The sequence below is a fragment of the Microtus oregoni genome, unplaced genomic scaffold, assembly GCF_018167655.1.
Source record: "Microtus oregoni isolate MIOR12 unplaced genomic scaffold, Mior012 000001F_ref0000356, whole genome shotgun sequence".
NCBI lineage: Eukaryota > Metazoa > Chordata > Mammalia > Rodentia > Cricetidae > Microtus > Microtus oregoni.
Genome location: NW_024543060.1, coordinates 48992903 through 49016828, shown reverse-complemented (window position 1 = coordinate 49016828; position 23926 = coordinate 48992903). Strand labels below are relative to the sequence as shown.

The 23926-nt window shown below is 44.8% G+C and overlaps 1 protein-coding gene across 1 annotated transcript in view; it reads right to left on the bottom strand.

Moving 5' to 3' along the window:
• The window catches only part of Dnajc3 (DnaJ heat shock protein family (Hsp40) member C3), a 32146-nt gene extending 20087 nt beyond the window's left edge, over positions 1-12059 (bottom strand). The window contains exons 1-2 of the mRNA XM_041676924.1: positions 11823-12059; positions 1008-1118 (exon numbers count right to left, since the gene is read on the bottom strand). Of these exons, the coding sequence (XP_041532858.1) occupies positions 1008-1118; positions 11823-11904 (193 nt within the window). The 5' untranslated portion in view covers positions 11905-12059. The remainder of the gene's footprint in view (positions 1-1007; positions 1119-11822) is intronic.
• Positions 12060-23926: the final 11867 nt, after the last annotated feature.

Sequence of the window (23926 nt, the reverse complement as noted above, 5' to 3'; positions counted from 1 at the left end):
GCGGCACTGGTCCTCGGGAGCCATGTACTCTATCATCTCTTTCGTAGACAGCACAATGACAGTTGATGCTACAACTCATCTGAAAGAAACATCACAAGGGCAGCTGGAATCTGACCAACAGTGAAGAGCCAATGAACTAGAAAATCTCCAATCTGGAAAAACCAAAGCAATGACTGTATTCATCACCTAGCCAAAGAAGAGAATAGCACACTATGTGAGGTCTGCTTAGACAAAGATTTCGTAAGAATCTCGCTTTTCATTAAATGTTGATGAAACATAATGGCAACTTTTATTATGAATACACTGAATCCTATTCCGGTCAACAGACTCGCTCCTGTTACTTCCCACTCCTGCTGTCTCTTTCCTCTCCCCACAGCCCCTCTGCTATTTTCATGCCCTTCTGCCTCTGATGTTCTTTCTGCCATCTTCCTTACGTTCTGAGCTCTGAGGGGCTGGATAAACAGTTCCACTTAGAGCTGAGCATTCAATGGTTCCTGACTCTCCACAAGGTCTGGAATTACTACTGCCCACTGCAGAATGGAGTTTTTCAGAATGACAAAACCTTGAGTTATTCTTAATGCATACATGGCTAAGCCTCAGTGAGCTCTGTGTTTCATAGATTTGTTTCTAAAGAGTATGTATGCACATGTGCGTTTGTGTGTGCATGTGTGTGTCTATGTGGAGGTATGTGCATATGAGGACAGGTGCTTGAGCCCAGATGCATCAGAAGTTCCAGTCAGCAGAAAGAGGCTGGGAAGCAACCTTAGGCCTGTGGAGACGCAGTGCACGCTCTTCCACAGAGCCTTCCCTCCAGCCTACTCATACCCCTTCCGTTAGATGCACGTGCGCTCATGTATTCTGTGTTTACTAATCTAATTCACCCAGAATCCTGAAAATATGTTTAATGGTTTATTTTACATGTAATAATGCTTTAAGTGTTATCCAAAATGGAAGCTCTGACTATCAATCCGAAGAGAGCAACTGAGCGTTTGGGGTATGATACCAACCTACTGCGGCATGAAACTGAGACAAAGCATCAGCTAGCTGTCCAGCTGCAAGTAACTTCTTTCCCAGTTCAAGATGTTTCTCTACATCTGCATTTACTCCACATTCAGCACCTAAAAAGGAAAACAGAATAATGAGTTAACTTCCCATGAAGCAACTGTAACCCTAATAAATAGTCAAAGATAACATTAATCTGCTTCAGCCATATGAAAATGACACAGTGAAGCACACTGTTTCATTTTATTTGCTTAGGTAATATGTTTCATTTTATAGAATATAAAAAGCTCCCAAATATACCTATATTCCATTAAACCAACCCAAGGAATAAATCCAGCTGAAAGAATAAAAGAAAACTAGATTAGAGTACTGGTGACATTATTCTGCTCAATTAAAGCTGGGAAGCTGGCTCAGTTGATGAGATGCGTGCTATGTAAGCATGAGGACCAGACATGGATCTCCAGCAACCACAAAAACGCCAGCAGGACGCAGCAGCCCATGCACAAGCAGGAGATCCTCAGTGCAGATGGCCAGCTAGCACACCACACGGAAGACTAGATTCAGGGAGACTCAGCCTCAGGAAATAAAATCTGAAGAAGCATGGTTAAGGAAGAGACCGGATACTAACTCAGCTTCCACATGAACACAGACACACACCACACAGTCTAAGAACGGCTTTGCTAAGCTAGACCCTCATCTTCATGAAGATCCAAGGACACCGAGCAATGACAACACACCAGGCACTGGGCTAAGGGAGCCCTGCTCTTTGAACCCTCTAAGTGCCCGACATTACGGTGGGAGGACACAGACATAACGAACAATAGCTTGTATAATCAGGTAAAAAATTACTGTGGAGTAAGTCAAGTGTCAACGGCGAGAAACAAACGGAAATGGTCCAAGAGCATGCTTCCTTGAAAAGCCAACATCCGAGCAACTTAAGAGGAAGTAAGAAGCCCATCATGCAGGCAGGAAAAGGAGACTTTCCAAGTAGTAGCAGCTAACGCAAAGACTTTAAGTTCATGGTACCCAGATACGTTCCAAAAACGGCAAGGAGACCTGGATAACTGTAGCAGAGCCACAAAATAAAGCGGTATGAAACCAAAGACTAAAAGCCTTGTTATGTCCTGCTTTGAATTTTACTCCATGAAGACCAGAGACATTTTAAGTAGAATATGACTAAGTAGGCCAATTATCTATAAACTGTCTCTTTGCTCTGAATTCCTCCTTCAGCAGTTACCCTGACACAATAATGCACCAGAGAGTTCAGGCCTTCCTCCTTCACAGTAAAGTCAATGTAGTTTGCTACAAAGGAGCTAGAGAGAACTGTAGGAAGGACGGGTGCCTCCTGGTTCTGTTTGCTGGTGTGCTCTTTTGTTTTTCTGGCTTCTGCTACCTACTGGAGAAAAGATGGTTACCAAGAAGCTACACTTGACTCTGTTCTTATCTGTCTAGAATCTTCTTTTTTTAAAGTTTCCTCAGGCTTTATGTGAAAATTCTTATCAAACGTCTGGGTGTTATTTGTAGAGGGAAGTTTCTGTCCCCCTGGTCCCACAGCTGTTCAGTCCCAAAGAAACACAGAGGCCTATATTAATTACAAAGGGTTTGGCCTACTAGCCCAGGCTTATTATTAACTAGCTCTTACAACTTAAATTAACCCATAATTCTTATTTGTTTGGCCACATGGCTTGATACCTTTTCTCAATGAGACAGTCTCATCTTGCTTCCTCTGTGTATTGCTGATGACTGACTCTGCCTTTCCTCTTCCCAGAATTCTCTTAGTCTTTTCACCCTGCCTGTACTTCCTGCCTGGCTACTGGACAATCAGCATTTTATTAAACTAATAAAAGTGACAAATCTTTACAGTGTACAGGAGCATTCTCACACAGCAACCTCCCAACAATGACACTGCACAGTCACACTGTAACTTCACAATTGTCCACATATCCACACAGAAAAGTATCGACACTGGTATGATTGCTTTCTGTTCTCCATCAACTGCAGTCAACTCTGGTTTCAGGGTCTCACTGTTAGCAAACCTGAGCTGCAACCACAGCTCAACAAAGTGTGAACCCCAGTTCTGAGGAGAGAGCCTCTTCCCCAGGGAGTGAACAAAGTGTGAACCCCAGTTCTGAGGAGAGAGCCTCTTCCCCAGGGAGTGAACAAAATGTGAACCCCAGTTCTGAGGAGAGAGCCTCTTCCCCAGGCAGCCTCTCTCAATCCTGGACGAGTCTCACTGTTCTTCCCACATCTTTAGTTACTGTTGCACTGTATAAAAAGGGAAGACTCTACCTAGCTCACCCTTTACAAACTCTTTTGGTGTGGTGTGAAAACGTATTTGTACCATTGTGGGGGGTCAGGTCGACATCAAGTATCCTCCTCACTTACTCTCCACCTTTTTTTTTTTTAAGACAGGGTCTCTTATTGAACCTGAAGCCTGGCAACCTGGCTAGTGTGCCAACCCCAGTGACCCACCAGTCTATGCACCCCCAGTGTGGAGATTGTAAGTACACATCATCCTGCCCTACTTTTCTTTTCACATCTGGATGCTAGGTACTAAACTCAGGTCCTCAAACTTCTACATCAAGCACTAGAGCAACTGAGTCATGCCTGCAGTGGCCCCTTTAGAACTACTATGTGTTTTGTTTCCTGAATGGCCCAAACTGTTACACTGGCCCTGGAAACAGTCCGGGACAAAGACCCACCAAAAGGTGCTCGGAGGTGTTTGCTCGAACCCTGACCCCAAGACAGAGGGAAGTGACATGCTAGTGATCCACTCAAGCCCTACAGCTGGTTCAGCTACACTCTGGTGACTCTGACAGCCTAATAAGACCCTCTTAGATGGCCAAGTGTCTCCTATGCTTGGCCATAACGGCACAAAGGGTGACTGGGACTGTGATAAGGGATGGGGTCTTTGCAGTGCAAGAAGTGTTCTGAGAAGAATGTCAAGCTCAGGGTTAATTCTAGGCTGAAGTCAACCTGGGAGATTCCATAACTATATATATATGTACACACACACACACACACACACACACACACATATATATATATATATATATAGAGAGAGAGAGAGAGAGAATATATAATTAGTCCATAACAATAATCACCTGCCCCTGCCTCAGTCACAATGCTGGTCTAGCTAAAATCAGCCAGAAAATTGTAAGACTTGCAAAACTAAAATTACAGTTAAATTCACTGTCTCATCAAGCCTCACCAGGTTTCTCCTGGCACAGATTAATAAATAACTGGACCCTAGTATTTGTAGTGGGAACACAGGTTTGAATGCAGTTAAAATTGATTCTTCTCAACTTTTTTTTTTTGGGGGGGGGGGGTGTCAAGACAGGGTTTCACTGTGTAGCCTTGGCTGTCCTGGAACTCACTCTGTATACCATGCTGGCCTCAAACTCACAGAGATCCGCCTGGGATCCGAGTGCTGGGATCAAAGGCATGCACCACCACACAGCTCTTCTCAACCTCTTACTTGAAACAGCTTCCCCTTCCTGTTCTAAGGAAGCTCTGTTTGTACTGTTTAAAAACAACAAAGCTTTCTCCCCTAGTTCTCTGGAGTATATACGCAAAAGTGCGAAAAGTACAGGGAATCTTCTCAATTTATGGAAACTTAGCTACTTATATAGGTTCAATAACAATATCTCTTATAGGAATAGATCATCTGTAAGCGTTGACTATATTCAGGAACAATGTGATTAGAGATCTAATTTGAAGGTGATGCACACAGCTATAGCAGACACGATGACAAAGAAAAGAAAAAGGCAGATGTCATGTAGTGAGCACAACCCGGGCTGGGAGGCGCAGAGGTGGCACACGGTAACGGAGGTGGCACTTCATCTACACAGCTGCCGAACACATACGTGAGTAAGGAATTTCATATTCCAGCAAGCACAGGGAACCTTAGTTAGTGGACTTTGAGAAACATCATTCAAATGCACTCTCTGAATTGAACCAGGGATAGACTCCAGGTACTTCTGAGTCCACCAAACTCTGATAAAACAAACAAAAAGGACCAGAGCCAGGCAGATTGGTAATGGGGACTTCTGAAACACAAAGAAGTTCATAAAATAATGTTTTTCTTTTTTTGAGACATGGTTTCTCTGTGTACCCTTGGCAATCCAGGAGAACTCACTCTGTAGAACAGGCTGGTCTTCTTGAACTCACAGAGCTATCCTCCTGCCTCTGCCTGCCTCTGCCTGTTGAGTGCTACCACCGCCCAGCTCATAGGGCCAGTTCTTAAACAGCCTAACACTAAGAACGAAAATAAACAAAATTAGTAGCACAAATATTTTAAAAATTGTTTAAAATAAATATAATTAATAATCTTACAGATTCAAAAGGTTGCAAGATCTATTTAAATTCAGCTCTAGCAGCAAGGACACAATGGAGAACAAAAAATAAACAAGATGATTTCCTAAGTGCCAATCTGATGCTAGGAGACAAAATGCCCGAGGAAAGGAGTAATCACTACAGACAGTCAAGCAGGCTCCCTGGGTCAATAAGCTTGAGTTAAAACAAAAATAAGAAGGCTGGAGAGCAGTGCTGAATGACACAGGCCAAAATCACACCCAGGTCACAAGCCAGTGCAACCAGCCTGGCATGAGCAAGCCCAACTCCAAGGAAACTAGACGAGGTCACAGACAGCAGTAAAGGAGGGAAGGACAGAGAGCATGTACAAGATCGATGGAAATGCAAGGTACAGAGAGAAGCTTAGGTTTTTATGTGAGTGATAAGGAAAGTCCTAGAATGGGCTCTAGCAAGAGACTGAAGGTCTAGCTGAAGTTTGTAAGAGCTTATGTTGGCTGAGTGTGAAGATAGAGTGGAGTCAGCTATGAATCAGAACTGTGGTTCCATGAACTAAGAACAGTGTTAGATACACTATACAGACTGGCTTCATTTGATCACTTTTTCCAGCAAAGTATATTCATATACTATTTATATTTTTTAAATCATCAAAGTAAACTAAGGAATATGTTTTGTTTAAAATGATGACTAATTGTAAATCTTTGATGAGATGGCTCACCTGAGAAAAAGGCACTAGCCACAAACCGGCTACCCAAGTTTGATCCCTGCAAAAAACAACTGATTCCCAAAAGCTGTCCTCTGAAGGGGTGATGGGGGTCCAGAGGAGGGAAGGGATGGAGTGAGCCAGGGAAGGGAAGGGGTGATGGGGGTCCAGAGGAGGGAAGGGATGGGGTGAGCCAGGGAAGGGAAGGGGCGATGGGGGGGGATCCAGGGGAGGGGAAGGGATGGGGTGACCCAGGGAAGGGAAGGGGTGATGGGGGGATCCAGGGGAGGGGAAGGGATGATGGGGGGGATCCAGGGGAGGGGAAGGGATGATGGGGGATCCAGGGGAGGGGAAGGGATGATGGGGGGATCCAGGGGAGGGGAAGGGATGATGGGGGGATCCAGGGGAGAGGAAGGGATGATGGGGGATCCAAGGGAGGGAAGGGATGATGGGGTGATCCAGGGAAGGGGAAGGGATGATGGGGTGATCCAGAGGAGGGAAGGGATGGGGTGATCCAGAGGAGGGAAGGGATGGGGTGGTTCAGGGGAGGGGAAGGGGTGATAGGGGGATCTAGGGAAGGGAAGGGGTGATGGGGGTTCCAGGGAAGGGAAGGGGTGATGGGGGGATCTAGGGAAGGGAAGGGGTGATGGGGGTTCCAGGGAAGGGAAGGGGTGATGGGGGATCTAGGGAAGGGAAGGGATGATGGGGGTTCCAGGGGAGGAGAAGGGGTGATGGGGGGATCTAGGGGAGGGAAGGGGTGATGGGGGTTCCAGGGGAGGAGAAGGGGTGATGGGGGATCTAGGGGAGGGAAGGGGTGATGGGGGAATCCACGGGAGGAGAAGGGGTGATGGGGGGATCCAGGGGAGGGGAAGGGATGATGGGGGGATCCAGGGGAAGGGGAAGGGATGATGGAGGTTCCAGGGGAGGAGAAGGGGTGATGGGGGGATCCAGGGGAGGGGAAGGGATGATGGGGGGATCCAGGGGAGGGGAAGGGATGATGGGGGTTCCAGGGGAGGAGAAGGGGTGATGGGGGGATCTAGGGAAGGGAAGGGGTGATGGGGGAATCCACGGGAGGAGAAGGGGTGATGGGGGGATCCAGGGGAGGGGAAGGGGTGATGGCAAGGGAGAGAACAACCGGCTCTGAATATCCCAAAATCCACCTGCAGAAACACCCACTGTGGTGATATTACAATGGTTGGGAAGTAAGTTACTAGTCTGTGGCGTCAGACATGTACTGGTGCCTTTTTAAAGGGAATGAGCAGGGAACAAGCTGGTCCTTTTGCCATGTAAAGCCGCAGCACCCAGCCTGTCTTCAGTGTGAGTACCCAGAAGGTACTTTTCACAGCAGAGAAGCTAAGGCAGGACACTGACTTTGAATCCTGCCTGGGAAACACATCAAGTTCATAACCAGCTTGAAAAACTTTGAGTTTTAAACACCAACACAGGTTATGAAGTGACCTAGGACTTCTCATAATGAAAACTACCATCAAGCTGAGGCGCTCAGGCCGGTAAGCTAGGGCGCTGTTGTTGAAAGAAGGGAAAACCGTCCTTGACAAAGACCGGATCTAAGGGAATGAGGCAAGCGGGGTCTTCAGGCTGGCTCAGTGGGGAAGGCTTTAACACCAAGTGTGGGAGACTTGATCGCTGGACCACACCACATGCAAGAAGAAGAGAACCAGCTCCTGCAGTTCTCCTCTGGCCTCCACACATGTGCCAGCACAGACTCAACTCTCCCCTCCCCCGGTTCTGTTAAGAATAAATGGAGTAAGAGAAGGGGAATTTAAACTGGACTTGGTTATTCATGGGAAAGGACTGAAAATGATTCAGTTTTCAAGAGCAGACATAGTAAAGAATTGTAAGAATATTAGCAGTATTGAGTGTGCAGGTGAGATTGAGCCTGGGTGCCTACAATGAGACTAACAGTAAATTAACAGTTATTCGTCTCCATCTGCATTTAGCTCTTAGGTACAAGAAAGACAGTCAAGCTTGAATTTAATGGATTTTGGGATCTCCCAGGTAAGAAGCCAAAAACACAAGAGCAGAGAAATTTAAGAGTATTTGTAGTCAAGTGTAATCACGTGGTTGCAGTGACAAACTATTTAGCTTTTAGAAAATGGATAAAAGATATTGATACTTCCCTCTTCTGTGAACTCTAAGGTATCCCATTAATGTTATACCATATATACACCTCATCACAGTGCCATAGAGCATACCCTTGCTGACACAAGTCTTTTATATTCCAAAACTCCAAGCAACAAACTCAGATTTATCTATTTTTAAAAGAGACAGTTTCTAAAGATACAGAAAGAAAAATAAACTTATGGTTGAAATAAATGTTTCCGTTTTAAAGGGCAGGTAACTGGGTCTCCCTGAAACATTTCTATGGAAACACAGTTAAGTTACTGATGAATGAATCAAAAGAAAAAGAAGGCAGGTGTGATGGGGACATGCTTGTACCCCCCCCACCCCTCCGCACTCAGCAGGCAGAGGTGCGAGAATCCCCACAGGCTGTGCCCATCCTGATCTACAAATCAAACTCCAGAGTCCATGTAGACTAGCCTGGGCTACAGAGTGAGGCTATCAAGCAAAACACAAAAACAAATAAAACACACACACACAAATCAATCAACCAATCAATTAATTAAAAGATCATGATAGCAGAAACTAAACTTAACCACGATTAACTTTACATGGGAAAATCAAAGCCACTAGCTCCAGGGCACCCCGTCTCAGAATAGCCCTGTCCAGACAGCATGGGAGCAACTCTAACCAGGCAGCTCAGCAAGGCCAGCTGGTGAGCCGAACTCAGACACTCTAACTTCATATCTAGCTTGCTAAATAATTCAAAATAATCTTAGGGAGCTGACCATTTGATTATAGAAACTGCTTTAAAATCATTTTAAAAAATTCTCTTCATATTTAACTAGTATCACAGAGATCCTACAAAAGGTAAAATATACTCTTAATTTATCAGTTTAAGCAAAATGTATCACAGTCTTTGTTTTGAATAGATTTTCAAGTCTTTCCCATGGTGGCCAAAATACATGGATTAATCAGTTTAATTCAGTGAATTTAAAAATGGGTTCCTGATACATGTCAAGAAAAGAAAAGATAAAACGGTGGCAACAAAAAATGTGTGTTTTTCATTCTGTATTCACACTCACTGAAGAAGCCACAAATTTAAATAATCTTATTTGGAATGCAAGAATGTTAAAGTGGATATTAATGTCTTCTTTTTCTTTATTTTATTTGTATCTCTGTGTGTAAGAGACAGTATGTGCTCCAGCTCCTCAGCCCTGGAGTTGGGAGTTACAATCAGCTGTAATGATGGGCGCTGAAGTCCCACCCTCTGCAAGGGCAGCCAGCAAGCACTCTTAACCACTGAGACATCTCTCTAGTCCCTAAAATTTTCTTTCTACTCAAAAGTTCTAAATTGTTTTGAAGGCTCTGAGAAAGAGAAGCTGAGAGTCAGCTGTTCAGTTCATGACATGTGCTTTCCTTCTGTAGATTATAACAGAAAAGCCTACTTTAAAAGGGTATTTTTAAATCAGAAAAAAAAAACAAAAACAAAAATGATCAGGCTAATCACTAACAATATTTCCTATATTATGACCCTGGGCTTCACACTCCCTGTCCTCTCTCCAAGCCTAAAGTAGAGCAGGGCAACTGACCTATATGCCTCCCTCAAAACCAGGCACAGCTAACTTATTCTAGAAAATCTAAGCTGATGACTTGCTACTTTAGGGTCTAATAAATAGCAGACCTCTAATTTAAGAGGCTCTCAAAATGTGGTCATCTGGGATCCTTGTAGAAATGCAATTTCCAGGTTCCATCAAGACGAAGTGTGCCTAGAACTCTTACCTGCCCCCCACATGACATTCTGACACACAGCTGGAGGACCACCTTCTGGGAGAGAGAGCATGTTTTCTTTTCTTTTTTTTTAAGACAAAGTATCACACTGTAGCTCAGACTGGCCTAGAACTCATGATATAACTAGGGCTGGTCTTAAACTCATGACAATCCTCCGGCCTCAGCCTCTTGAGTGCTGAGATCACAAGCTGGCACACCTGGGAAGAACCACTGTACTGAACCTGCCAGGAATCACCTTTCTGTCACTTTCTATTGGTAACTTAAAACGCTTATTTTTCTTACCTGCCACAACTCTGAAATGACTGGAAACGAGGCTACCAATAATTTCCCTGTGTCCCGTTCATAATGAGATAAAGTTTACTTTTAAAGATTTTAATTACCTTGTGTGTATGTTCCTGGAGTTGGAATTATAACTGTGAGTAGCCTGATCAGGTGCTGGGAATCCAACTCCAGTCTTCTGAAGACCAGCAAACAATCTACCCATTGCTCCAGCCCGAGATAAACTGTCCTTAGTTCTCAGAGCACCAGTTCCCCATGTGTAAACACTATCACATATCTCCAAGAAGAGGAGGGGCTTACAAAAAGGCTCTCTTCTCTCCCTCACCTGCGAATGCTCCTGAAAAGGCAACCCTTTGGCTTCCCCTGAGAGGCGCCATTAGTGCTTTTTTACAGAAATACCACAGTGAGAAATGAAGTGCTGAACGCCTTAAGAATCATACAGAGAATAATAATTTGTAAGAAGTGACTGATCTACACACTGCTGAAAAGGTAAAGCAAACCAAAATAAGCATTTCTACATCTGAACAAAACAGACACTAAACACAACATAAACAACATTCTTTTAAGTATCCAAAATAAGTCATTAACGATAACTGAGCATAATTAACACGGATGGAAAGAATTAGAAAATTCCAGAGAATTCAAATATATGATCTATATATTAAAGCGGTCCAGGCCTTCAAATTCCACTCCCCTCCAGACTGAAGCTGGTTCCAATGCCAATGACTGGTCTCAGTACAAAATCTGACTTGAGGTTCAAAGAACATACGGGCATCGGAAAGCCAAAACAAACAAAAAGCCTACCTTTAATGGAGATGTAACAACAAAATAGTATGACTTTTTCACAAAGAAAGAATGCCACAGACACTTTCCTGAGGCTTTCCCCATCAACTAGTCCCAAATCCACTCCCTCAATCCCCACCCCCCATGGAACAGTCAATTGTTTACTTTCCTTGACAACTATCCCCTTCCCCTCCCCACTTTCAGGAATGAGTACAGGAGCAGTGGCCAGGACAGATATATCACTACAGCACAGTAACCAAGCTGGGAAGCACTGTTCAATGGGCATTCGGGACTTCAATGCCTAAGTCCTCCCCGCTTACACCCGAGCTGGGACAGGCCTCCTGTTTTGCTAGTATGCTGGGAGTAGCCAACATTCCAGTCTGGAGGCCAGGGTGATATGTAAGAGCTCCCTATCTTTTTAAGGAGATTCCCCCACCCCAACCCTCCGCCCCGAGAACTAGAAAAAGTAGCACCAGCAATTTAAAAAAAAAAAAGTTGAATGACGCCATGCTGGGAACTGCAAAACCACAGCACCGAGCCCCGCAACTTGGGAGCAGCCAGCCCAGCATGGACTTCTCCAGGCGGCAGCCTGAGTCGCACACCCGACGCGGGGCGCTGACTCCAGGGACGAGCCGTCTGCCCGCTCCGTCCGACCTGCACCCGTCCCGTGCCGGCCGCCGTTATCCCTCCCCGCGGGCGCCCCAGGCCGCCGTCCCAGCCTCGCGGCCCGCCGGTCGCCCTGTCCTCGGCTCGGGCCCGGCCTCCGCCGGTTCCGCCCTCCCGCCCAGCGCCCAGCCCCGCGTCTCCCACTCCGTGCGCCGCTCCCGCCCGGTCAGGGGACCCGGAGCTCGGCCCGGGGCAGGGCGGGACTCACCTTCGTACTGCAGGTCCACCAGGACCAACAGGAACGGGAACACCGCGCCCAGCCGGCTGCCCAGAGAGCCGGGGGCCACCATGTCCAAGGGCGCCGAGGCCGAGCAGCAGGAAGGTGCGCGGCCCAGCAGCCCGCGCGGCGCACAGCCCGCAGCCCAGCGCCCGCCGTGCGTCCGCTCACTCGGTCCCTCGGCCGGGCCTCGGCGGCGGCTGGCGCCCAGCGGCGGAAATGGCGGGGGGCGGGGCCCGAAGACGCCACGCCCCCCGAGCGCCGCCACCGCCGCCGTCCAATCGCCTCCCTCCGGGTCGCGGGGCGCCCGGGCTCGCCTGGGTCGTGGTTGGCGCCCATTGGCTGCGGACGCCGACGCCCCGCCCCGTCCCCGATAGGGTAACGTGGAAGCACAAGACGAGGCGGCGTCCGCCGATCGTGGAGCTGTCAGCGGGCTCCAAACCGTCAGCCCCGGGCCGGGGAGGAAGCGGCTGGGGAGGCCGCATGCGCAGCCCGCCGGAACGCTGGGGGCCCGCCTCGCGGCGGGGTTGGCGGAGCGACGCCGGGGGCGTCCCGGGTCCGCCCGGGCGGGAGGGCGGGGAGAAGGTGCGGGTGCCGTCCTGCCGGCCAGGCCACCACGGTCCAGGAAGTCCGGGACGTCGCAGAGAAGCTGAAGGCGGCGAGGGAGGGGACAGGGGAACGGGTACCGGGGCGGAAGGGAGCCTGAGAGCTGGCGTGGGGGACCTCGGGTGCTGGTAGACGCCAGTCTTATGCTAATGTCCCCCTCAGCAAGTAGCTACTCTCTTCAAGCCCCTGAGGGAATAAAGCTGGAAGCGACCTAGATGCCCGACCTTGGGAAGAGGCTTGGGGGACCAGAACTCTGGAGTTGTTCCAGTGAAAGATGTTAAGAGCCTCACAGTTGGTCTGGGCGTCTCTCTTAAAGTCCCTTCCTAGCCTCTCCCATGGAGCTTTCAGAATCATCCTTTTTTTGGTGGAGGTTGGCTAGCTGCAGAAGGCTTTCAAGTTCCCAGGCTACAAGCTGCCCTAGCCAGTTATGTATTGGCGAGTCCTTGAAATGCTTCGCTATAGAACCGGAGCGCATTTTTCCCTTGGTCTGCAGTGTTTGCCCTCGACTTTCCCAAGAAGCAGCCTTGCTTTTGGAAGCAAACTTTTCACCCACGGGAGCCGTTCTTTGGATGTCTTTACTGTGCCTGTTTCATTCAAAGAGATAAGAGCTTGATCAAGATCGAGTTCAAATTATTCAGTTTAGTTTTGATCATGGCCGTTTCTTCTGTTGTGAACACGTTCTCTATATCAGTCTTGTTTTAGACAGTTAAACAATGCGGTTTGTCGCCCAGTGATTTTGATACCTTAGTGTTACTTCGTGCTTTAAGAATTATGGTGATTTTTTATGAAAAATAAAAAGGAAGGGCATGATTGTTCCTAGCTATGGTGGAGGAGAAAGTTTATTGTAGATGAAGGTGAGCGCATAGAGGCAGAGACATCTGGGTGAGTCCAGAGTGAACATGACCAAACTAAGCCGTGTGAGGAGAGGGAAGAGAGGGGAACTGGGTTCCGCAGCCAAGAGGAGGAAGGGTTCAAAGTGGGAGGGGAGGGAGCGGTAACCAGAATGTTACCTCTGGGGCACTTTCAGGGTAAAGGGCGGGATTTGCCAAGCCACAGACTGTACCAGGTAGGGACTAAGCAATGCTGGGAGAACCAGGCTCTAAGTCCTCGTTGATATGTTAAATAGGCACCTTACTCACTTGTCCCAAGGTTTGGGACCTAACAGATTTGAAGATACACTGTAAAGGTTGGAAAAAGGAAAGGTTGCTCTCTCTATCCCATTTCCAAAGAAACAGAATGTAAAAGAAACCGTTCGTGGTTGGAAGCAGTGAGCCCCTGAGGAGCTGCAGGGAAGGGAGCGCTGAAAAGCACAAGGTTTAGATTCCAAACAGCTATTATATGTTATCCTGATCTGTAAATTAAGCAGGATCCTGAAACCTCAAGAGTTGGAGGTTTTATGAAGCAGGTAAAGGCTCCTGGGACTAATGCTACTCTGTTCTAACAGGAGCAAAATCATACAGAAACTTTCAGGTTTTGTTGAAGTTTGTTTGAGATGAATACAGATACACATATACTTCACAAGATAAAGTAAAAAGGTGGGAGATGATTTTATTGTCCTCAAGTAAACGTATCACACAAATGAGGCATTTCTGACCAAGCGAACCAACAAAGGAAAAAAAAAAACTGTGTATTATCCCTGGATGTCGCTTGTGAATCTAGCCTTAAGGAAAAAGAACTGAAAAAAGTCCTAATGAGAGAGAAAGTCTTTTTAGAACAATATGTGTGGGTTACAAACTAAGAATAGCAAGGGTCTTAAGTGCTGAGAGACTCTAAACATTCAACAGTCCTGTAGTAGCAGAACTACCATACACAAAGTATCCCTTGAAAAGGATTATTTAAAAAAGTGTCTATAGATTCTCTGTGGCTGTAACCTACCAAGGAAGGAAGGGTGGGTTGGTTTCAGCTCAGAGTTGTAGAGGATCTCAGTGTGGTGTGGGACAATGGTCTGTATTCTGTCAATTATATTTTAAATAAATGCTGGTTGGCCAGTAGCCAGGCAGGAAGTACAGGCAGGACAACCAGACAGGAAGTAGAGGTGGGTTAAGGAGAACAGGAAAATTCTGGGAAGAGGAAAGCCCATTCCTCTGCTGTCCTGTCCCAGCCACAGAAGAAGCAAGATGTGACTTCCTCACCATAAAATGTACCAACCCACATGGCTAACATAGACAAGAATACTGGGCTAATATCGTTATAAGAGTTAATAAGAAACCTGAGCTACTAGGTCAATCAGTTTATAACTAATATAGACTTCTGTGTGAGTTCTTTGGGACTTAATGATTGCAGGAACCGAGCAGGACAGAAAACTCAGTCAACATCAGTGCATCACAGCAGGGAAAGTATGGCAGTTGCAGTAATGGGAGCCAATGGAATCCTGTTCTCGGTCCATTGTCTCTGAATCCGGGCAGAGACAGGAGCAGAGGCAAAGCTGTACTTTAATCTTGGCACACAACCTACATTACCAGAGGCTCCACAACCACCCCAAACAGCACTGCTAGCAAGGGATGAGTCCTTCCAGCACTGTGACTGACATTTTGTGTTCAACCATCACAAAGTAACATGACTTTACACAAAAATAAGTACAGTCCCTTTGCTGTGGGATAATGGTCATGTATACTATAAAGATTTATCACTCATATTGGTTTAATAAAATGCTGATTGGTCAGTAGCCAGGCAGGAAGTATAGGTGGGGCAACCAGACTAGGAGAATTCTGGGAAGAGGAAAGGCAGATGCAGTCACCAGTCAGACACAGAGGAAGATGAGAATGCCTCACTGAGAAAAGGTACCAAGCCACATGATTAAACACAACAAGAATTATGGGTTAATGCAAGTTGTAAGATCTAGTTAGTAATAAGCCTGAGCAATAGGCCAAACTCTGCGTGTTTCTTTGGGACTGAATGGCTGCAGGACTGGGTGGGACAGAAATTTATGCCTACATTGCTTTAGGAGCTGGACAGAGAAAATAGAAAGTATAAAAACTTTGGGATGAGACAGTATGTTTTAAAGTTATTGGGTAACAATATAATAAACTTGAACCACAGTGGGATAATCTAATGTGAGACGTGGATAGAATGTTCTTCTCCTTAAGAGTGAGGCCACATCCTGATCAGGCCATAGTAAGTTCAAGGGATGGGAAGTGGAAGATGCAACCCATATGTGGAACTTACTAAACACCACAATGTAGCAACTTAGTGTGCTGAGGAGGAGGGTGAGGCCAAATGGAAGCTGCAGCTCACTGCATGGCCCTTGCTGAGTCACAAGAATGTCATGCCTACAGCTAGTATTGAAACAGTCAACACTCAGAATGTGCTATTTTTCACCCTCAAAGACAAAAAGTATGTGCAACTGAACCGTGTTAGGTCAGGTACTACCGTGTCAGTCACTTAAATTTTAGGCTCTCAGAAGCAGTTTTAATCTTACTCTGTGGAAACAGGAAGCCACCAGAGGGTTTGAAGCAGAGAACTTATCTTATCGGACTGTTCTTTGACAAACATCTTAGAGGTCAGATGTGATCGGGAGATTATTATGCCAAGCTAAGATGAAAAATGGAGATACTACAGAGATGGAGACAGAAGCAAGCTAAATTGTAGATTTCACATGGAGCAAGACGGTAACAAGTAGGTTAGATGGGGATTAGGACCTTTGAACGAATCAGGAAGAATGCCTACCATGGCTTAGGTAACTAGATGTTATCACTGGCTAACATCTGGCTTAGGTAAGAGAAGACAAAATGAAAATTAAGAGTTACTTTTTAGCCCTGTTATGCTAGAAATGCTTCTTAGACATCAGAGATATAAAGCAGGTGGTTGAATGTCTGCATTTGGAGTTGAGAGAAGAAAATAGAGAAGAAGGGTCATAAGATCAGGAGTGAATGAGATCACCTAAAGACAAGGTGTAAACAGAACTAAACAAAAATGGGGGAGAGTACCTAGGAGAAAGTATAGGGACAGCAAAAGACAGAAAACAAAATCCAGACATAGAAGGAAAACAAGGAGAGCTTAGTCCCACAAAATGTAAGATTAAAAGGTAGATCTGCAAAGAGGAGGAACTGAGTTGAAAGGCTACCATGAGGAAGGGAAAGGGAGACCTAGGGAAACTGAGGATTGTTGACTGATAAAGGAATCTCACCGGAGTTGGGGCGGGGGGGGGGGGAGTGACACGAAATATTAGTGGTGGGACACAAGGCAAGAAGTGATAAATACGGCAAACAGGCCTCTTCAAAGAATTATATCTAATCGGAAGCTTGAATCTTTCCATAGTAAGATTGCTAAAGAGTACGGCTTCAAATACAAACAGCGATGAGGCTATCTTGAGAGAGAGAAAGTTAAGGAGAAAAAAAAGGTTTTTGGGGTAGATTTTATAGCATATTTTACAGTGGCTACTGATGATGGAGGCTATAAAATAATCCCACTCTAGCTCAGAATTGAGTATAATAAAGGGTTATTTATTTAGGGGTAGACTCACAGATCACAGTCCTCTGCATGAATAGGGAACAGGAACCAAATCCAGCAGCTGGGAGAGAGAGCAAGCATGTTGTGCTTTGCAGCGGCATTTATAGTATAAGAGGCCACGCCCAAGTGGGCTGGTATTATAAAGGCTACTGGCTGAAAGAGTTCCCACAGCACCTCCCTCTTTCGCTTAAATAATAGAGTTCTAAGCCTAATACAAAACTATTTGCAGGGGGCTGGAGAGATGGCTCAGTGGTTAAGAGCATTGCCTGCTCTTCCAAAGGTCCTGAGTTCAATTCCCAGCAACCACATGGTGGCTCACAACCATCTGTAAAGAGGTCTGGCGCCCTCTTCTGGCCTTCAGGCATACAGACAGAATATTGTATACATAATAAATAAATAAATATTTTAAAAAAAACTATTTGCAATAAGAACAAATATCAGGTATAAAGATTAGAATCACAACCAGCATAAACAGTATCAAGCAAGAAATATATGCTAAATATTTCAATAATTATCCTATACTAAGGAGTCTAAGTCATATTTGAAATACCTTAGTCAAGTCATGAGAGGAAAGTAACTACGACTATTTAGTCGCCAACCCCATTGAAGACCTGAGAAGGGAAATAATATTACTTGAGTAGGGCTGGAGAGATGGCTCAGAGGTTAAGAGCAGGGGTTGCTCTTCCAGAGGACCTGAGTTCAATTCCCAGCAACCACATGATGACTCACAAGAATCTGTAATGAGATCTGGCACCTTCTTCTGACCTGAAGGCAAACATGCAGAAAGAACACTATACATAGTAAATAAATAAATAAATCTTTAAGAAAAAATTTACTAGAGTAGACAGGAAGTACAATCAATCAACTTCCAAAATGTGCACTAAATGACAGAGACAACTGGCTACCTGGGCAATCACCCAGTCTCATTTGCAACATTGAAGCAACCAACTTTGGCTAAGACCTAGAGTAACTGACAGACCATTTTCAGAGGCAAGAATATTTTCAGAACCATCTTACCAGGTCTTGGTAATGTTTGGCAGTCTTTTTTGTATCCTGCTTGTCCAGTCCAGACACCATGCATTTTGTCAGTGGTTGAGGCATGGGCAGTTCCTTTCTCAAAGGCCAGTTTTGCCAAGAAGAAAACAAGCTCCAAGTGGAGTGTCTTCAGTGCTCAACATTCTCTCAGGAGTAGATTGGTGCTGCCAGGAGCAATCGTGTCTCACATCAACAGAACCCTAAGTTATTTAAATGCCATATTCTACAGATCTTTAAAGTGGCTGAAGATTACCTTTCTCTGTATCTCTAAGTATCTAAAGAAACTGATTAGTCTTATAAGTATGACAAACATGGATGACTATAGACCTGTAATACTTAATACCTATATAGGTTAAAGACTAAGACTTCATAATAGAATATTAAACAATCTTTAAACTGTAAAGAAAATGAGGACAATGGCTTCAAAATGTAAGCAATATATAAGTATCTTGATCAGAGGTAGAAATGTATATTGCAATATGATAAATATATCCTAAAATTATATCAATATACAAAATGCCTTAAGCAGAGGTAGAAGCATGCATGCATACAATCTGACAAAATAACTTTGCCTAGGTGTACAAACAATTGTAATCAGAAATAGGAGTATTCAATATAATTTGAATTTGTATCAATATATAAGAATCTATACCAATAAAAATTGCCTATAAATAATACCTCACAAGTATTCACTGTATTACTCACTATTATTATTAGTGTAAGCTCATACTAATGTACCCATTATCCAATCCAATTTCCCTTTTTTTTTAAAAAACGATCCCTGAGCCTACATAATTTCTACCCCAATTTCCAACTCTATACCAGTTGTAATCCATCCCTAATTGATGTCCCTAACCCTGAGGACAAACTTTGTTAGGAGAGGGGACCTTGTCTTCTAGAAATACTTCCAGCTGTCATGGGGGTGATATTCTTTCTATGGGATCCTGTAAAAGTAAAATGATGGTTAAGTTTCAAGACTACTGTCTGGTATAATTGCAAATAGTCTATAAGTACTCAGTAGGATTTTTATGAAGTTCTTATTTGAAGTTCTGGCCACAACGTTGTAAGAAGGTGCATCGTTTTAACCAACCAAATTGGAATCATTTTGAGCAGCTGGTACCCAAATCCAGTCTTAATGTAGCACTATCAACATCATCTCTCTAATAGGGATTCTCAGCTATGGAGGAAGAATATAACTTTTCCTAAAGAGTTGGTCCTTGGAGGGGCTCCTGATGACGGAAGTTAATGATTGTTGGGGAAGGGAGAGCCACATTCCTCTACGGTGTGGCCACAGGTAAGTTACCGTGGCTCCAGTAAATACACGTGCCATTCCTCAACGGTGTGGCCACAGGTAAGATACCCTTGCTCCAGTAAATACACGTGCCTGGATGCTTATGCACCAAAGACATGAGAGCAGCAGGAAGGACATGACTAAGAGTGTTGCAGGAGGTCCTCCCACTCCTCCAGCCTATAGCCGCTGAGATACCAGCCCATTGGGGCGTGGTCTCTCTCCCTTTAAAAAAGTTGCCACTTCCCTCTCCTCTCTCTCTTCACTTCCTGCTCCGCCAGCAACTAGACTCCCTTCCTGGTTGTGTAGAGGGCTGTTGTCTGGGACGGCGATCTGTAAGTTTTTTCCCCTTTAAATAAATACCAACCTATTAATCATAATTTCAAATTGGTGTGGCATTGTTTGTGACTTACGCCTAGACCACGCCCCAATGGGCTGGTATCTCAGCGGCTATAGGCTGGAGGAGTGGGAGGACCTCCTGCAACAGAAGAGAAGGGCTACCAGGACTGAAGGGGAATGAGAGACAGAAACTAGTTTAACATGATCAAAATACTTTGTGTGCGTGTATATAATTGTGAAAATATGTTTAAGTGGATTCTTGAGAAGCCAAAGAAGATATATATATATATCCCACAATTCAACTCTAGGGTTTCCCATTCCATGGCTGTCCATTTAGTCCTAGCCAGAGCAATGACTCTGACCTGTATGGTCACTGCTCCGTTCAGTGTACTTCTGTGTTCATTACACATTAGAAAAAAGGTAACAGCTGGGCATGGTGATGCACGCCTTTAATCCCAGCACTCAGAAGGCAAAGGCAAGTGGATCTCTGTGAGTTTGAGGACAGCCTGGTCTACAGAATGAGTTCCAGGACAGTCAGGGCTACACAGAAAATATCTGTCTCAAAAAACAAAAACAACAACAAAATAAGAAAGAAAAAAGAAAAGAAAAGAAAAAGGCTAAAGGGAGGCAAAAATTATATGCTGTAGCCACCAGAGGTCACTGGAGGCCAATTCTTCTTTTTGAAGTTTTTTTTCCCCAGTTTTAAGCATTTCACCACCAAGCAGTAGCAGCACACACCTGCCTTAATCCCAGAAACCTGGAGGCGGAGACAGACAGATCTCTGTGAGTTAGAGGCCAGCCTGGTCTACAACTGAGTCCAGGATAGCCAGAGGTACATAGTGGAATCGTCTCTACAAAAGAAAAGAGAAGGGAAGGAGAAGGAAGGGAGGGAAAAGAAAAGAGAAGAAAAGAGAAAAATATATTTTCATATTTCATGGACATGAACACAGGCCAACCTGATCTGGGGAATCCTTCCACTGAGGTTCCCTCGAAGCTGACAGCTGAAGCTAACTATAGCATCCAATGAACGCTCTTGCCAGTGTTGTGCCAGTGGGCACATCTTTCCTAGTAGATCAGCGATGGAGCATGCATGGTCTGGAGCTGGAAAAGACCTTGGATATCTCTTCTCCCTCAGCAGCCTGAACAGCACTTTCCGGCACTATGAAAGGCAGTCATGGGAGACTGTTTCCCGGTCAATTCAGGACGGATCTCTCACCACAAGGAAAGTATGTGGTGTCCTGAGCAATAGTGTCTCACCACCTAGTTAAGGTAGCCAAGAGCAATGCAATAACTGTACAGTCTTTGAAGGACTCTGGAACTTTCTTGACCTATAACTTGTAGGGAGATGACCCATGCTTTGAAGTGAGATGTTCCTTTAATAGCCCACGTCTTCTGAGAGCAGCATGTCCAGCCATGCAGTGTGCCTCTGCTCTTACTCCTTTTATACTATGTTTTTTGTTAGTTCAAAAGACATGGCTTTTCATACGACTTCTTCACGCATCCTCAGTTTTAGGGAACTCATCCTTCCTCCCCACTCCCCCAGCAGAATCTACCTTTAGCTCCTAGTATTTCCTTCTTCACAATCTTTCATATCGTGTCTGTTCTAGTTCCTCTTACTCCCATTTGTATTTGAGCTGTAAAGTACGTTCAATGTAGCACTTCCATGGACACTTCACTTGGTTAACCCTTCCTCTTACCCCTCAAGAAATTTCTCAGGTCTTATGTGGATGTAGGTGCCGCCAGATATATGAGTGACATATGTAGGTGGAATTTTTCTGTGTCCCGGAAGCTGCTCCCAAATAACCACACAGAGACTTAATACTAATTATAAATGCTTGGCACAAAGCTCAAGCTTATTACTAACCAGCTTTTACAACTTAAATTAACCCATATCTCTTATCTACACTTTATCACACGGCAATACTTTTTTTCCAGCACAGCATATCCATCTCCTGCTTCCTCTGCATCTGCTGACGACTCCTGACACTCTGAACTCCTTCTTCACAGCATCCTTAGTCAGGCTCTTCTGCCCAATCTCTTCCTGCCCAGCTACAGGCCAGTCAGCTCTTTATTAACCAATGAAAATAATACATCTTTATAGTATACAAAGATTGCTCTACAGCGTGATAGCTGTCATAAGACTACTGAATCATGTATTACACATTTGCTTGCCTAAAATTACATATTAAGTAATGATTTCATAGTAAGATATATATGTGGAATGTGTATATGTAGGAGATATGTGGAAAATACGTTTTTAGAGAAAGATCATTTTGTTACCAGCTATCAAACAGCTGGAACGAAACTTGATATCAGCATACCTGTTACTTGTCGCCCTCTCTCAGTGAAACTTTAGCATGCAAACTTTTTCTGGAAATTGTAATTCTGCCTTAATGTTTTAAATACAAGATTGAAAACAGACACAAAACAACAAAACAGTTTAAAATATACATTCCATCCTGGAAGTAAAGAAGTAGAGCATCCTGGAAAATCCAGTTTCTCAAACTGCTACACTACTTTTCCCAGTGTAATGATTCTTGTCAAGTTCTCGGGAGCACAAAAGATTCATATTACAAATTAATGGTAATAACATGTAAACTAAAAGAACACAAGCATCAAGCTTAGCTAATAAAATGGATGCCTAAGAATAAACATCCTTAGGGGAACAGTGGCGTGAGGAAACAGTTAAGGACGACATATACCTCTCGTTTTTATTTTACGTACATTGATGTTCTGCCTGCACGTGTGTATGTGTGAAGTTGTCTGGTCCCCTGGAACTGGAATTATAGATGGTTGTGAGCAGTCATGTAGATGCTGGGAATTGAACCCAGGTCCTCTGGAAGAACAGCAGGTGCTCTTAACCACTGAGCCATCTCTCCGGCCCTGACTACATATACCTCTGATCCTTTGAACTTCTGCTCAAGGTTCAAATTCCTGTGAAAGACAATGGAAAGACCTACCTTGTGTAACGCTCCTGCTGGGCCTCCCGGTGGTGGTGTTGGAAGGACCTAGCCATGGTGCTGCAGTCATGAAGAGAACACAGCATGAGAAGTGGCAGTCCTCCACATCCCCAACCCTAGCCCTGAAACCCTAGGACAGACAGCTAGGACCTAGTCATCATCAGACACAAACACAAGCTACAATCAGAAAGCAGACACATCCCCACGTGAGGAAGCAGCCAGGCGACTGTCTGCCATGTTCTCCGCGAGCCTATCTAAGAAGCCTTCCCCATACATTGGTAGAGTATAAGTTCCAGTAAAACGCGTTGGTATTACCTGCCTTGTGGTTTCTATCAAGAACGCTAACCTTTGGGCAAAGGAAATAGCTTAGTTGATGGAGTACCTTGGCTTCAATACCCAGCACCACAAGAACTCTCTCAGTGAAACTCAGAAAACTGTAACTCTGTGCCTTAATGTTTTAAATACAAGATTGAAAATAGACACAAAGCAACAAAGCAGTTTAAAGTGTACATTCCACCCTGGAAGACAAGAAGTAGAGTGGCCCATGCCAGCCTGTCATATGTGAGACTCTACCTCAGAACAAACAGCCCTACACCTTAGGATGACTGATAGCACTGCCACATTTAATCTATATAATCTTCACATTTCAAATGGACTTTTTTTTTTTTTTGATTTTTCGAGACAGGGCTTCTCCGTAGTTTTTGGTTCCTGTCCTGGAACTAGCTCTTGTAGACCAGGCTGGCCTAGAATTCACAGAGATCCGCCTGCCTCTGCCTCCCGAGTGCTGGGATTAAAGGCGTGTGCCACCACCGCCCGGTTCAAATGGATTTTTTTTTTGATAGTCTCACTATGCAGCCCTGACTATCCTGGAACTCACTATGACAATGCTTCTCAACCAGTCATGTCCCCTTTGGGGGTGTCAAGTGACCCTTTCAGGGAGTCGCCTAAGACAATGGGAAAACACAGAGATTTACTTTACAATTCTTAACAGTAGCAAAATTACAGTTATGAAGTAGCAATGAAATAATTTTATGGTTGGGGGTCACCGCAGCATGAGGAACTGTCTTAAGGGGTCGAAGCGTTAGGAAGGCTGAAAACCAATGCTCTAAAATTTAGTTGACTGCTGAGTTCAAAACTCCAGTCATTTTAAAGACTTCTTACCCATCAGCTAATTCTAAGAAAGAAAATCTATTGTACTTGAATAATGTGTGCTTGTTCTGCTATAAGAATATTCAATTCCTAAGAAAGATAAGCAAAACCAACACTGTAAAATGGATATAAACTACTCTGGCCTTGAACTCACAGAGATCCTCCTTCCTCTGCATCCTGAGTACTGGGATTAAAAGTGTGCACCACCATGTATAACTACAGTGAATTTCTTATATATAACATATAATGGATATTTCTTTTATAAACCA